The sequence below is a fragment of the Artemia franciscana genome, chromosome 4 (assembly GCF_032884065.1).
Source record: "Artemia franciscana chromosome 4, ASM3288406v1, whole genome shotgun sequence".
Lineage (NCBI taxonomy): Eukaryota > Metazoa > Arthropoda > Branchiopoda > Anostraca > Artemiidae > Artemia > Artemia franciscana.
The window spans coordinates 44,553,776-44,571,258 of NC_088866.1; the positions used below are offsets into that span (position 1 = coordinate 44,553,776).

At 35.4% G+C, this 17,483-nt stretch overlaps 1 protein-coding gene across 1 annotated transcript in view; it reads right to left on the reverse strand.

Moving 5' to 3' along the window:
• The window catches only part of LOC136025780 (integrin alpha-PS1-like), a 136,671-nt gene that overhangs the window by 55,206 nt on the left and 63,982 nt on the right, over positions 1 to 17,483 (reverse strand). The window contains exons 6-7 of the mRNA XM_065701767.1: positions 16,927 to 17,152; positions 7,191 to 7,425 (exon numbers count right to left, since the gene is read on the reverse strand). Of these exons, the coding sequence (XP_065557839.1) occupies positions 7,191 to 7,425; positions 16,927 to 17,152 (461 nt within the window). The remainder of the gene's footprint in view (positions 1 to 7,190; positions 7,426 to 16,926; positions 17,153 to 17,483) is intronic.

Sequence of the window (17,483 nt, forward strand, 5' to 3'; positions counted from 1 at the left end):
TTTTGTAACTTTCGGGAAAATATGACACTTTCTCGACAAAAATCGTTAAATCTGTGCATCAATTTCTCCAACTTGAAAATTTTGCCCCACCCCTATTCGCAGAATTTCGGCAGGCCCCGGAATTAGATCTGAAACAGGTGAGAATTTCGGGTTGGGTTCAAAAGACGTGTCATAATAGACAATTGCAGACAATAGATAATAGCATTATTTTGCTATATTTCAGTGTGGCGGAGATTGGACAAAAGGGCGGATGTCTGATACAAAAAAGAGTAGATCTAAAGGAAAAATGCAAATTCTATTCGATGATTTTAATAATAAGTGCCCAGAAATTCAAAGAATTAACGGATTTTTTTTTCTGGGAGGGGGGGGGGGTCAGGGCCCTTCTCGTAGATACATCCCTGAGTGAGCACAGTCCACTTTTGTATGTGATTCAAGTAACTTTTTGGAAGGGAAAGAAATCATAGTGTTATTTTGCGAAATCCGACCCCTTAGAAAAAAGTATATTTTATGAGTGGATTTCCAAGTGGGTATATATTACTTGTCCTGTTGTCCTATTTTCAGGAGGAGACCAATCAATATTAAGAACTGTCAAGCTGTAAGGAATTACCAGAAACAAGTTTTGTTACCGTTATGTAAGATAAATTGTATTACAATATTTTTCAGGGGAACTTGAAACTGAACAGCAACCAAAGCTTACAAGAACGAAAATGAACCGAATAGAAATTCATCCAAGCATTTTGGGTGAAATCAACTCTAAATTTTTGACCGAAATCCTTGAAATGTCCATTGTTGATACCTGACTAAGGTTCGCGTACTTAGTTTATACTAGTTTGAAAGGGAACATGTCCCAGAACTATCCAAAAGCTTGTATTTGGATCAAGTGAGTAATGCACCTGAATGGCCTGTATCCAAGCTTTTCCTACGATCCCTGTCAAGTCAGCTGCAGGCACTGCAGCCAATTGTGCTGCCATTACATGGCAGCCAATTGTGTTGAGATTATGGAAAACACGTTTTCACACAAAGCTTCGTGAACTATATATACTAAGCTGTTGTTGTGAGTTTTTTAAGTGGAAGGGGAAGCAGCTTATACTGAATCTTCGTTGCATTGTTGTTGTACTGTTATTACGAAAAGCTGAATTACAATGTTTTTCAAAAAAATAGTGTAGATTTCTGGAGGAATCTTGAATTTCTCACATTTCAAGGCAAGTAGTTTCATCATACCACATCGTTAAATATAGAATCAAGTGCTTCCAACCGGGGGCACTTTATTTATAAAACTGCACAAAACAAATAGTTTTATCCAAGGATTTACGAGATAGAGGGGATTCAGGGCCCTGTCTTTCCCAGCTAATCCTGAATTCTTCTATTACAAATTGTCAAATATTTTTTTCTTCTATTACTAAGTTCTCCAAAAAAGTTCCTTCGCGCGTGCATGGTTTTGTCTCAAACCTAATTTCCTAAATTTAGTTGCAAAACTGCCTAGAGAAGATGCTTGTTTTAGGAAATGTCAAAAAGATGTTGTAAATCCATCTCTATACGCTTGGGTTGTCACGTAAGCTGTGTTAATGTGTCAATACCTTTTTCTTTTTTTTGTGGATCTAATTTAATTACCGTGAGAAGGAGAGATCTGAAGATGTTGTTAGTCAAAAGGCAAATTTGGTTAAAAGCAATAGGATAGGCTCATGCACTCTCAGTGAGTAAAATGTAAGTAGAAAGTAGTAGGAGAGGACATTAATGAGTGGGATGAGAGGAAGGGAATACAAGAGGAACAGAGGAATTTAAGAGGGAGGGAAATCAATCTTGTGGAGTTTTTTTTATAATTTCGGTGCCCTATGAAGTGTCCTATGACCAAAGGGTACCGTACAGAACAGCTAGCCAGATCCTTTATTTAAGGAATTAGTTGTTGAATTCTCTAAAAATTAAATGTGTCAGCTATATACTACTCAAATTCAAGTAGTAATGACAGTGAAAGTAAAATCTGGTTGTTCGAATTGAATAAGTTGAAACTTGCATAACCATACATATCTTGGAAAAACTAAAACAAACTGGGAATTTATTTTTTAATAATAACAAACTCCATACGTGCAGTCGTGCAGTTTCTGGTAGTAGCGGGCGCAAAAAAGAAAGAGCCCTGGGTAGAAAATCGCAAAAAAAAACTTAGGTAAAAATACGCAAGGAATAGAATAACCTAGGAAGGGGTAGCTTTCCTTTGAAGGTGTAGTTACCTCTCTGAATCAACAGATGGCTAATGTTAGGATCTTACGGACGAAAAACGTTATCAGGCCTAGGTAATTATTTTTGCTTATTATTTTCACAATTCAATGTGGCAACACTGATGAAATCTTGTAATGCCCTAAAAACTTTATAGAACGAAAGGAAGCAACGAAAATACTTTCGAAGCAACGAAAGGTAATCTACGGTTTTCAGGTATGAATAGACATAAGATGGGTCTAGGAGGCAAAAAATACTTTTATTTTGATGTTCTTAGGACTCGAAGGAATTATTTAACAAGATAAAGTTGTCAAGTTGGTTTGTACGACATGATATGACACGGGATGGAATTAAATACAAAAGTATAATGCAAAATCACTTGAGGGGAACTTGTTAAGAAGGACTGCAGGTGTAGGGGCATTTGTCGCCTTGACCTGAAAAATACCCCTTTTTGATATTTTCATTCACACACATACATACACACACACACACACACACACACACACACATATATATATATATATATATATATATATATATATATATATATATATATATATATATATATATATATATATATATATACAGATATACATATATACATATATACATATATACATATATACATATATACATATACACAATATATACATAGATAACTTCGTAGACCACACTGCCTTTCCATGACGAAAGTAAAACAGTTCAAAATAGGGATGATACCTTTTTATTGACAGTGAAATATAAAATTATTTAACTGGATATTTCGAACACATATACAGTGTTCATCATCAGCAGTAAAACAGCAGGAGTTTTACTGCTGATGATGAACATTGTATATGTGTTCGAAATATCCAGTTAAATAATTTTATATTTCACTGTCAATAAAAAGGTATCATCCCTATTTTGAACTGTTTTACTTTCGTACATATATACATATATACATATATACATATATATATATATATATATATATATATATATATATATATATATATATATATATATACTAGCTGTTGAGGTGGCGCGAAGTGCCACCCCAACACCTAGTTGGTGGGGCACTTTGCGCCCCCCCCCCAAGCCCCCCCGCGCGCGTAAGTCGTCACGCGCCATATTAGTTACGCGCCATTGTAGTTGTGTCCCTGTGTCCCACCTGTGAATAGAGATAGATATATATATATATATATGTTTTTAACTATGTGAAACATGCGAACATACAACCTTCTTCGCTGTCCCATTGTCTATGCATATAAATAGATTGTCAGGTTTACTGACTCTTGAACATGCAACATATAATTGTCCATGGGAAAAACAATCCGTATTCAGATCTATACCTCATTATTCTAATGATGTGTCCCTGTGTCCCGGTCGTCATTTATATTCCCTGTGTCCCGGTCGTCATTTGTGTCCCGGTGTCCCAGTTTGTAATTTCTCTTTGAGTGTCCCGGTCGTCATTTATATTCCCTGTGTCCCGGTCGTCATTTGTGTCCCGGTGTCCCGGTCTGTAATTTCTATTCGAACAATCCCTGTGTCCCGGTCGTCATTTATATATCCCGCCTGTGCCCCCGGCGTCCCCGTTGTAGTTGTGTCCCTGTGTCCCGGTCGTCATTTATATTCCCTGTGTCCCGGTCGTGATTTGTGTCCGGGTGTCCCAGTCTGTAATTTCTCTTTGAGGTTCCCGGTCGTCATTTATATTCCCTGTGTCCCGGTCGTGATTTGTGTCTGGGTGTCCCAGTCTGTAATTTCTCTTTGAGGTTCCCGGTCGTCATTTATATTCCCTGTGTCCCGGTCGTCATTTGTGTCCCGGTGTCCCGGTATGTAATTTCATCAGTTTGTCCCGGTATGTAATTTCATCAGTTGACAAACATGACGTCAGTCGACAAACAACATCATGACGCATACAGCTCAATCCTTAAAATGACGTCAGTCGACAAGCATGACGTCAGTCGACACACAAACATGACGTCACTCGACACACACACAGACAACTTATTTTTATATATATAGATATGATGGATGAAAGGACGATGGATGAAAGGATGACGCTTCAAAGGCAGGTTCAATGCATGAGCGTAAACAGAAAAGGGCACAGCGGTGGGGGGGGGCACTGGCTCCCTCTTTCATTCTAGATTTTTTGACAAATTCAGCCCCTTTAATAATTGTGTTGTGATAATTCGAAAGTCAGTACACTGTATCATTTAAAGCAAATTGAAAAATTGAAAAAAACTGTGTCGAATTTTCTATTGTTATTGAAGAACGATTGTTAGCAAAAGAAAGGTTCTAATCACGCCATCAAAAAGAGATGTCAAGGCCATCAAACACAATTTTGATGTCAACAGCTCAAGATACTAATTGCATTTTAGAATAGGAGACGCGATCCATTTAAAAAAAATGTCCTAACCACCTTGAGACTCAAATAAAACATAGGTGTTTGGATTAATCCAATAGATCGAATGTAGTGCGTTTATAATTACGTCTGAAATCCTTTGACAAAAAAGTGTAAAGTAGCGCCTTTTGAATTACTAGGGCTGAGAAGCACAATCAAAAACAGTTTTAGGCCTTATAAACTGATATACAAGATATACAAAAATAATTACGATATTTATTTATTGAATTAAGTACATTAATGGGAGTGTAAAACGTAAACTAAAAGAGGTTGAGCTACAGACGTCAGTGGGGGGGACAGCTGCCCCCTATGCCCAGGCCTAGAAGCGGCACTGAGCACAATAACTTTAGAAATACTTATGAGGAGAAAAGATAACACCCAGCCTGTAATTAAATTCTTTGCGAATGTACATGCGTAAAATGGTGAAATATAGAATCTTAACTCCAAAAGTTCAACTTTTAACCAAACCCTCCTATCCAAAAAAGTATTCCCAGTAATTTTTAAATTTAACCAATAGAAGCAAACTTCAAATTTGGAGCTACAATGAACAAATCTTTTTGATGTAACGATCTGCTGCCTGAACTAGCCCGGCTTGGTTAGTTGGTTTTCGTGTCTCTATTAAAAAAACAAACATATTTTCTTTAGGGTTTACGGACATACCCTTTTATTGAATAAGGTATGATCAGGAAGGTACGCAAGGCTGGGTAGTGCCGTCAACTGGAGGGGGGGGGGGCTGTGTCCCTTGATTTTGTCCCTCTCCCTTAATTTTTGAAAACACTTTATTTTGATGTATTTTCATTTAACAATACCTGTTTTTGGTATTTTTACTAAGTCGAAAAAAATCCCCACCCCTTAAATTTTAATGATGCCCCAATGATGAGAGGCGGCTCAGGGTCAAGGCACCTTTAAAACTAAAATTTCATGAATTTCTGGGTATTTCTTATTAAACCTGCCAAAAACGATGGTCCTTACAAGTTTTTTTGTGGTTTTTTTCAATGCAGCAATCATCCTTACAAGTTTAATTGTCTTTCTTTAACTTGTTTTCGAACCATTTGCCAGGAATTGTTAATAGCGTCTGTTCCCAATGAATACAAAATTGAAAATCAAAAGAGATTTGGTATCTTAAAATTCAAAAAAGGCAATCCGAAAATCCGAAAATTTTATTGCAAAAGAGGGCCACGGGATCATCACAAGCAGTTTTCAATTCCAATACTTAGACGACTTATCACTTTTACGTGGAAAGCTAAAAAAATAGGGAGGTGGGAGGGGGCTGACAAAAATACAAATGATAATAATGTAAAAAAATTAATTAAACTAACAGAAGGTGTTAAAAGTATTTTTCTACCTATCTTTGGTTGTATTACCCAAACCTGTTTCCAATCAAAAATGCAAAAACAGCGAAAATATATTGGTTGTTGTAAGTGAAGGGGTGAAAAAAATTACACGGTGTAGGAAATTTAAGCAGAAAATTCCTAATTGGACAATAATAAGCATGACGAACAACAAATTGGAGGCAGCTGGGGGTTTATCTCTCCACAAAAACCTATATAAAAACACTGTTAGAACACAATTAACGCTACTAAATAGCATCCTGTCCTTTTGTCAGCAAAACTAAAGGGGTAACAGACAGACAATTGGCAACAACTTTTTGTACAATAGGGAAGAATATTATTTGCCAGTAGATTCCATAGGCGCTATACGTCTATCGAACGGTAAACAATTATATAGGCTACATTTTGATGCAAAAACCTTGAATGGCTTCTTGAAAGGGTTCAGTTTTACAGATCAATTTTCTATATAAATATCCCCTCGAAACTTGACAATAAATACATTAAATGTAAAAAGAATTGTTATACCTACGAAACTTGTGACATAATTACTACTTATGCTATAGACCGTGTAAAAATTAAGTCTCAAAAGATTTAAGGGTTTATAAAATTTGTGCTGAAAAGACAAGACTATGGCTAGGCATTTTCATTGGGCGAAAGCAGAGAAGAAGGAATGCCCAGCTAATGGAAAGGAGGGATACGCCGTCTTTTGATAGTGCTTAGCAACATACTCGCTTTTGAGGATTTTTCTGGGAGAAAAGCTATGATATTTTTGGAGGTTAACCATCCATCCTTGTACCCTTTAGCTGCATACACGACAATTGCGTTATGCTGTGTGGTTAAATTTCGTGGCGAATTCAGTATTTCAGGAAGAGGCGGTTTCAAGGGGAACTTTCCCGGGGTGCAGAAATTTTAGGAGCACAAAATGATGTGTGTACTGAAAGTAGATCACGTTGGATAATAGGACTAAATCCAGCAGACCCGCTTTTCTTTTACTAATAGCTATTTAATCAAAGACTTGGAAATATTAGTAAATATTAAGATTCACAGATATTTCAGCGCTATTTATTAAAGATGTCACCACCGTTCTCTCCAGAATCCACAAAAAGTTGCCGAAAAAGCTTCAAATCTGTTGTTAAAAAGTCACACAGCGTTGCCAAAAGTTTCAAAGTTGCCAAAAACGACAACCCTACGTCAGACAGAAAGTATTTAGTTAAAAAATTAACAAGAAATAGCATTAAATGTAGAAAATATTAAAGAAAAAATACCTAATGGAAGATTAAGACTTGCAGATACTTGGAGTTCACTTTCGCAAATATCGTTATTACCACAGTCCTTTTCAAAGGTCGCAAAAAATGTCTTGGCTGCTTCTTGTTGATTCAGTATTGGATAATGAGATAGCAAAGGAAAATCATCTCCTTCACTCAGAATTCCTGGCTCTCTTTGGACCAAAGTGTATGTCATCTTAAAGCCAATAGCAGTTTGAATGTCCTTGGTATTCTCCTGAAATTTAAATTTTAAGTGTTTATCTTAACTACAATTATAAAAAGATCATAAATCAAAAATAATTTCATAATTATGCTACTATAATTAAGCAATTATACAAAAAATATACACTTTATAAACGCAATAATAATGATAATTACACTATTATAAAATAACAGAATTTTATTATACATTGATACGTAAAAAAATACGAACCATAAGGGCAAACATATAAATAAATGGAAAGGATAGTATAATATGACGGCCCCTCTATGGACTACTATCCTCGATTTTCTTTCTGGGCAACAAGGAAGTAAGAGAAACAATAAAGAAAAAAAACATTAATATGTTAATAAAACATAAAGAATTGGGAATAAGCAGTAATTTGGACTTTTTTTTGCTGAAGCCCGAAAGGTCAACTCCATGATCCTTATGATTTTGCATCTCCACTATTTTCTCTTATTTTTGAACAGAAATACGAAGAGCAGGAACCACGTCATTGGTGGACAAAATCAACTTAAGGTAAGGGACTATTTCTACTGACCTTCTTCTATATGAGGATCAAGTGGGTCTAGAATCCACCCAAAAATCCCTGGGTCCAGAATCCATCCGACAATCACTGGGTCCAGAATCCACCCGAAATTCCCTGGGTCTAGAATCCACCCAACAATCCCTGGGTTTAGAATCCACTCGGCGATCCTTTGGTCTAGAATCCACCAAAAAATCCTTGGGTCTAGAATCCACCCGACAATCCCCGAGTCTAAAATCTACCCGACAATCCCTGGCTCTAGAATCCACCCGCCAATCCTTGGGTCTAGAATCAACCCGGCTATCCCTGGGTCTAGATTCCACCCGACAATTCCTGGATCTATAATCTACCCGACAATCCCTGGGTCCAGAATCCACCTAAAAATCCCTGGGTCTAGAATCCATTAACAATCCCTAGGTCTAGAATTCACTCGACAATCCTTGGATCAAGAATCCACCCGACAATCCCTGGGTCTAGAATCCACCCAATTATCCCTGGGTCTAGAATCAACCCGACAATCCCTGGATCTAGAATTCACCCGACAATCCCTGGGTCTGGAATCCACCCGACAATCCCTGGGTCACATCATGCTAAAACTAATCAGTTTTAAGTAAAAATAAAAGCTTGGGTTGGCGAAGTTAAAATTAAGGAGACAGGACTTTAACCATGGAGGTTCTTATGTGTCTGGATCAGGTAGATTAATCATACAATCCTTGAGGCTTGAGCGTTGAATCCTCCATTCTAGTTAGATTATATAAAAAAAACAAGCATGAGGACAAACTAAAATGCCTAAAAAAATAACATTTTAGCAAGGAGTGGAGGTAGGGGTCCTTATTTTTGTAGCCAGATATGTCGATTTACGATCACAAGAGAAATGAGCCACTACTTTTACCAAAGATTGCTTTCATTCCCTTGGGGAGGGGTACGTCTCGGACTATTTGGGTGACACAAATACGATTCGATTTTTTGATTGGGTGGGGGTGGATTCTTCTCCCTCACTCAGTCTACAAAAAAGCTTTAGTGATAAATCTTATCTAAATCTTGGAAGTTTTATTTTAAGGAAACAGTTTTTACAAAATGTTGGCAACTCTGAGGTTCATTGTGTTCTTGCCAGAATTGAGACTATTTTATTTCTGATGTGTAGCAATGAGAATTTATGATGCATAGCTTCTGACAAAGCAAAGAATCTTGCATTCTACGCTATTTTACGAAAACTAGATCTGACAGGGAGAAATGCAACACTTGATTAATGAGGAAATTATTAATCATACTCTACATGATAGTAAAGAACAAATAAAGATCGACCTTCCTTTGCAGCAAGCAAATCGTGGCTCACCATTTTGTGTACATCACGGAGTGCCACTTTTACGACCACGCGTGGTAAAATTCTGCAGAGCTTAGGAGCACTTCCACCACAACATGTATCTTTGCACCACGCCTATGGGCAACTCCTCGACGGCAAGCAAAAACAAAAATAAAAAACTTTTATCCTTCATCAAGCTTTATACTTTTTGCTCATAGGAGACTTGTCAAAAGCAACTGGTAAAATCAAGTTGGATGACATGGCAATAGGACGAATACCCCCCCCCCTAAAAAAGACAAAATAATACAGAAACCGTAGGAAGCATATAGGCAGCTACAATATGGAATGTCTTCATGCCAGATCTATTGATTGATCAGAATAGGTGGGGAAAGTGCATATTAGTTTGAAACAGTACGGACGATAATTAAACTTCTAAACCATTAATTAGCTGAAATTGTTGGAATAAAACCCGGCGGAAAATTGCTAATCATACAAACTCTCTAAGCATGAGAATCTGGAGGTTGTCCACATAAAAGGGAATCAAACATAATTGAAGGCACACTATTTAACAGAAGACGTAAACTTTACTTGTTTGTTATTAACTAATCAATGCAAGATATTTGTTGCGGTAATTCAAAAAAACGTTAGGTGACACTCTTTTGTCAAATGGGGACTAATAACAAATCACGTACGCGGAAATTTTATTAGATAGTTTGAATGAGAAATGCTTGAAATCTCGGTTAGTTCAGATTTGTGGGATCCATGCACTCCTCCCCTGTGTGCATCCCTCTTTATAATATTTATGTTCAACGAACCACGCTCGACGGATTGGCCTTATATAGGTTTCAAGAGGTTCAGGTTGTTCTTTCCTAACACAAAACACGTTGTATCTCCTTTTTGAAAATGTGGAAGTAGTTTGAATTTTGAGCTTTTGAAATAAAGATTGTGTTTGCCTAGATAAATCTTAAAGGCGAGATAAATTTCGTGCACATACAACTATTCGTCGATAAAAAAAAATGAAGGGTCCAGAGGCCCTTCTCACTGCTAACATGCCTGTTTTAAAAATTCAGGTAGAATAATAATTTTTTTTTCTAATTAGGGAATTATAATTAACAACTTATGCTCAAAATAATATTAATTAATTAATTATCAATTATAATTATTATACTAATTAAGTAAGGCAAATAATTATAATATATTTGATAGTTTTTATCGCTGATTGTCAAAGATTGTGATTTTTGGCCATCCGTCTGGGGTCAAAGAAAAAGTAGTTCGTATCCGAATGACGTGGTAAGAGGTCATAAGGACGGTTTGAAAGAAAATGGAAGTTCATGTGAGGGGGTAGAGCAATACTCTAATTGATTGGGGGCGGGGTGAGCATGCACAAATGTCGGCCTTTGGCTGCTTTGTACTACAGTGAGTTGTCAGTGTACTAGCAACATAATTAAGGGAATATAATATATTAAGAAACTCAGGTTTAGTAATAAACAGATTAGTGCAAGAAATCAAAGTGGCAATGCTACAAAGCAAAAAAATGGCAGGATATAATTTATAATTAAGATGCAATAGTAACTTCAGTCAAAAATTTAACAAAGCGATTCCCAAAATTAGATGTATCTTGTTTTTGATAAATGTCTTCACTCTAAGGGAGCGAGCCGTGGTACCGTACTACAAAACATTACACCGGTAAAAGATATATTGGGGAACTATAAATAATGTAGTGTCCAAATGTTGGTCCATTAAAATTGTCTCTTTTTTGCACGCCTTGTGGCATCATCAACTAAGCTGGTTTTTGACGTCGCCCGATAAAAAAGAAGATGTATTCATATGGGTATACATTCGGTTCGTTTCTTTTTCAGACCAAAAGTTGAACGATTTGATTTTACAGCTAGCAAAAACTATTTGAAGCAAGGGGCTGGTCACTCTTAGCAACCTGGTGTATGTCTTGGAACGCCAGTTGCTCCGAAACGCGCCAACATCTTCCAAAACGCCACACCTCTTCGTACCGTGTACTTGTCTTCACCATTTACTTGGTGTCCACTCACCATGTACTACACCACCGTGTTCTTCGTACAAACTTTGAAGAAGAAGAAGACAAAGAGAGTGGTGTTTTGTGTTCAAACACTCGCATCAAAGGCACAGTTCTACTAGGCGTGTCAAACATCACTTGTTGTACAAAAACCCATATATTTTTAGGCAGTTAGATTTTTTATTAAAACTTCAGAAATTTCGCCCTTAGTAGGTCATACCATCGAAATTCACTTGTCAACCACAATTATTCGTTTTTCACTTGACAAATTAATTCGCCTTACTTGGTGTCAAACTTTGAAGAAGAAGAAGAAGACACGACTTTCATTAACACGACTTGAAAAATGAAAAGGTGATATTAAATATTTTTATGCTCTAATCCAGACTTGGTAAGATAAGTAAATTCCTCCAATGATTGCCATTAATTATAATCTCTTTTTAGATTATAGTAGAACTAACGTACACTGCTGAAAATTTAACAGAGGAAAGCCTGTAATTTTGGAAAAGTCTGGAAATTTTACAGAACATAGCCATTACACAATTGTTTTAACCACTAGCCCAAGGGAGTTCCGAGTCCAAAGTTGAGGACACTGTTTGTCCCAGTTCCTCTAAAGCCTTTCATGCCTCCGCTTTATTCCTTGTTCCTTGGAGTTTTTGCTTCATTTTTTACAAGGTTTATGGCACTTTGAATTGCTCAACAATATGCTCAATGTGTGTTTACAATATGGAAAACAGAATTGGAAAACTCCATTCCGTTCTTTCCAATATTTGCTTCCCTTTTGCAAGGTTCACAGCAATTGCTTGATATTAGGTTCAACAACAAGGGCGCCAATTCAAGAAAATGTAAGGGGGGTGATAATTCTAGTTCAATGTGGCATCACTAATGAAAGTATGGCAGCACACTAAAACCTTCCTAATACCCCCCCTCCTATTTAGATTACAAAAGCGTATTATCAAAGATAAAAAGAGGCTACTGACCTTCACTAACTAAAAATGTGCTGGTATTGCATTGGTATATTTTGCAATGTATTTTCGGAAGCTTTTTACACAATTTTTCGTAAATTTTTACAAGTAATCTAAGTTTCTCTAGAGCATTATGTTCTAAGAACTTTAGAAGCTCAGTTTTTATTCAGGGCTGTTGATTTTAATCAGCACTTTTTTCATTTCTTTTTACTGAAAAAAGGTAAAACATATTCTTTTTTTTTTTTTTTTTTTTTGAGATTTTTTCACATAATTCCATGAGGGCATAAATCTTCTGTTTCTCATGAAATACCCTGGGTTTCCCGCAGCTCCTTTTTATAGAATATAATACTAAATTGTTGTAAGTATTTGGCCAATTTATTTCTTTGCAACAGTTTGTGGTCACTAGGCCGATTTGTAATAGCGCAAGAGCCTGAGAAAAAGTCAAACCACAATCCCTTTCCACCTTGACGCGTGGGAATCTGGTAATTTATATGCCGGAAGACTTCCTTAGTATTGACAAAGATGGAGCCACAAAAAATGTATACATTTCAAAATGATTTAATGTAGCCAGACTCAGGTGAGGCAAGATCTGAATAAGTCTTTTAACGTATCAAGGACAGTGACAATACGACCTGATTGTTTGAATTAGTTAAATGAAAACTATTAATGATGCTAAATGATATTGTGCACTATAACTATACTATAATATATTATATACATATATATATATATATATATATATATATATATATTATATTGATTTTAAAAATAGATGTAAAATCTTAAGCCAAAAATTGATATCAAGAGGTTTTTCTGCAAATAAATTAACTTGGCAATTTAAAAAATTTAGTTTTCATTATAACGAACTTTTAAATAAATATCAAAAGAATTATCTAGAAATACTTAAAGAAATTTTCAACTAATTTCGGAGGTTCGAGAAATGTTGTTGCAGCGCCATTTATTTTGAATTGTGTTTCTAATTGAGCGGATTTTTTTTAAAAATTAGCCACATGGTAAAGATGAATTCTATAATTGTTTAGTTCATTCAGGTTTTTTGCAATGTGTTAATATTTGTGATTTGGTAAAAATTTATTATATTTAGTTTACCTATTGTTGCTAAAAAGAGGGATATATTAACAGGATAAGCTTGTTTTGGTGTTACTTGGTTGTTTTACATTTGCTGTTTTTTTTTTCTTTCATAGGCATGTATTTTGGGGGTGATACCTGACACGGGGATGCCATGGATATTCTGTGGTAGCCACAACACTTGGCTGGGTAGAGAATTTAAAGTGGCGAAACCCTATATAGGCCAGTGTATTCTCCTGATGAGCCCTTGTGTTGGGTTGTTGCCTCTGAATTATTTGTCTTTATTATTTTTTCTATTGTTTGGTAAATGACGACTTATACTTATTGACGACATGACTGCCTGTCCATGGATTATTCTTTATGGTTGATTGTGTATGGCTATGCTGTTTGACCTATGTGATTGTATGGATGAGTAGGGTTAAGGCCTCATTCAAGTGCTGGTCTATATTAATCACTAATTTAGGAAAACAGTCTTCCTTTTCTCCTTCTGTCTCTCTTTTTTTTTTGTGTTTGTGCTGTTGCATTGGTGATTTCTCTTTTCATGATATATATATATATATATATATATATATATATATATATATATATATATATATATATATATATATATATATATATATATATGTATATATATATATATATATAATCTATTATATCTTAAAACATTAAGAAAAATTTGAAATTGAACTTCTAAGAAAAATGTCTCTTTATGCAAATGTGACGATTGTGGTAGTAAATACTGCCAAACTTAGAAATAAAGAAACGTGGGTAAAGAATGAACAAAAAACACATGGCAATAAACCAGGCACGCACATATAATTTTCTTAGAAGGGAGGTGGTAACAAATGAAATTGTGTTGGGTAAATTGAATACAAGGTGCCCAACATTTTGAGTACAAAGTGCCCAAAATTCTAGAAAAATTAGTATTTCCTTGGGGCAGGACCCTGAGGTCCGCCTGAGTACATCCCTGGCCTAACTACACTGTACTCGAACTGCTGCAAGTTAGTTACAGCATAACAAAGCAAAAACAAAATTCTATAAGGTTTCATCTCATTCGGAAATTTAACATAGCCAAATTCACATGTCAAGTGGGAGGGGAGGGGGTAAACACTTCCACCCATTTAGGACCACCTTTGTTTTCAATGAATAAATATCTTTTACACAGTTAGATGTTTACTTTTGTAATAATTCTTTATGCTGTAGTAATTACTGTCCGAATTTAAGCTGGTGTTTTTGTTTCTCAATTATTTGCATAAATTAAAGTTTTTAATTGATTTCACGCACGAAACGGACAAGATTCTTTGTTTAGGCGTGTGCTCGAAGTGCAAACCTGACAAATGTGCGTAGTCATATACAAAAAAGACAAATTTATGATCGGTGTTGACACAGCATTTTTGAGCTCATTAAGTAAATCTATCCCAAATCCATAAATATTGGACTCTGTTTAGTGTATGCAGATTACTAACATGTATGAAATAGACTTGACACCTTTGCCTCCTGAGGCTTCGATATGTTTACAATTTAACTTTTGTGTTTTACAAATTATCTATTTATTTTTCATGTTTAATTTATGTTCCTTCCATGAATTAAATTTTATTGGCAGTACTTCTTTGATGAGCCCCCTTGAATAAAATATGATATATTAGTTATAAATATTTTTATTTATTATTAGATATAATCATCTCGTTTTTCTCATCAAATAGAACATTTTCTTGTAAAGGTTGATAGATAACTTTGATTCATATTTTGTTTAATAATTACACCTATCAATCGCAACCTGGCTTGCGCTCAGTTCTTATATGTAAATAATGACGAAGACCACACTGCCTTTCCATAATACAACAACAAAAGAGAGAATAATGAGGACTTTTTTTCCCAAGACAGTGAACCAACAAAACCTATTTGAATATTTCGGCCCTATATCTAAGGGCCGTCTTCAGCAAAGAAAAAATAAATAAAAAACAATAAAACACTTACAATAAAAGTTCTCAGTTAAAAATCCATTTTTTATTTTAAAATAGCCTTGGCATCATTACTTCTTAACGAAAAGTTCAGCCAAGACTGTCTGATAAAAGCTAACATTTTACAAGATAAAAAGGTTCATTCATTTCACTAACTGTATTTATTAAAAATTGGAATGATTTCTTATTGCGATATTTGCCTTCTCTGCAGCTAATCTGATAGTTCTTTTGATATTGGGCTTGTTTTTGTTCATTCCTATTTTTGTTTTATTTTGAATTAGATTATTTTCTGTAATTAATTTTGTGTACATAGGGTTGAGTGTGTATTCACCCAAGTCTCTATTTAGGGATGTATTATTATTTAAGTTTCGTTTGACGAAACTTCGTTTCAAACTAAGTTTCGTTTAGGAAGCTACGTCGTCATAAACTGATTGATGCCATCTGTTTTTCGCCTATTTTTTGCTCATTTTTTTCGATTTTGGCACCTCTGCTGCCAGAAAATGCATAGTCACATATGGAGGTCTTTTTTAAAAGAACTGGATCCCAGATTTTCCCTAATTTTTAGGGACCTATATGGCTGTTTTAGAATAAGGCATATAAGTTTTATATAAGTCAATTCCAAAAAGTCATACTTTCACTGTCATGGGTACTTCAATTATTTTTTCTTTACATTTGGCGGAGATCCTCATTTAAGCAAATCAGCGACCATAATTCAAAAATTGTTAGATAAAACAATATAAGTTTCACATGGTACCGATTTTACAGGCAAGATACTTACGTGAAACCGAACGAAAAAACAAAAAACGTGCTTGAAAGTTATGAAGAGCCGGTGGTTTGTATAAAGAAAGCTTTAAGGTGTAAAACAGAATACAATCACGTTCTGAACCCGTATTGACACTGCATGGCGTTCGACAAAACCAAAGAAAACGAAGAAAACGACAATTAAGAAACCCAAAGAGGCCGTCTCAAAATATTTCAGCAAAAAGCTTCGATAAGCCGTCCTCAGTATCCTTAGGCAAGCTTTCTTGCAGTAAACTTTTTTCATTTACTTTTTTGAGTGCTGATGATGGTTTAGCGGATATCTTTTCTGAAAGGGTTGATTTGTAGTTTTGTTTTCCCACTGGCTGGAAATCACCCTCACTTGGTTTGTTAATTATTTTTTCTCTTTGTTTACGTCGACTTAAATAATGAAAACAATTTTAATATCAAAAGCTCCATTCCAGCTCCGGTAATCCAAAGATATGTGACACTTTTCGTCAAGGGATACTCGCTGGGTTGCAGTAATTTAAAAACATTAAGCGAGATTGTCTAAAAATGACAATTAAATCTCGCAAGACCCCCCCCCCTCAAAGAAATAAAGATCGACTGTTTCGATCTATTTGTTCTTATTTTACTCCCAGGATATTCAAAACTTTCAATCTTGCTCAAAAAGAGCCCAAAACATACAACATCTTTTCTCATCAACATAAATGATCAGAAATAGAAAATACAGTCACGTGATTTTAATAAGAAAAAAGGAAAGCCCAGCATAAATCCTATTTGTTTTTATGGGTCCTGTAAATTTTTAATTTCATAACTTACAGCATTCGAGTTGCAGAGTCGAAACTGTAAATACTTCACTCACATACCACCTCTAAAAAAAAAATTACCTTGAGGAAAACAGTTTCCTCCAAGCATTCTGAAGGCTCTGTTTTGTCGAGAAATGATATGACCTTTTCAACAACATTTGATCTGTCTGTATGACCGTTGGCAAATCGAACTCTTGAAAATTTTTTGCCTGGCTTGTACGTTTCGGCTTCGATTCGATATCTGACTTCTAAAATCGGTTTGGTAGTATCAATGGACTCGATTTTTAAGCAGGGTTTAAACGTAAAGCTGAAAAGGAAATATGGTTCAAACATCAAACATGGCAAAATTACGCCGTTACTATCCTAATATACTGAACCGGTCTTTTAAACTGGCTTGTAAGTGTCACTGGGTTCGTTGTTAAATAAATTAAATAAAAAAAAACAAGTTTTTTAACTGAAAGTAAGGAGCGACATTGAAACTTAAAACGAACAGAAATTACTCCATATATGAAAGGGGCTTTTTCTCCTCAACGCCCCGCTATTTACGCTAAAGTTTGACTCTTTCTCTTAACTCTACTTTTTAAAACAGTAAAGAAGGGGAAAAAACGAGCGTGGGAGGAGGCCTAGGTGCCCTCCGA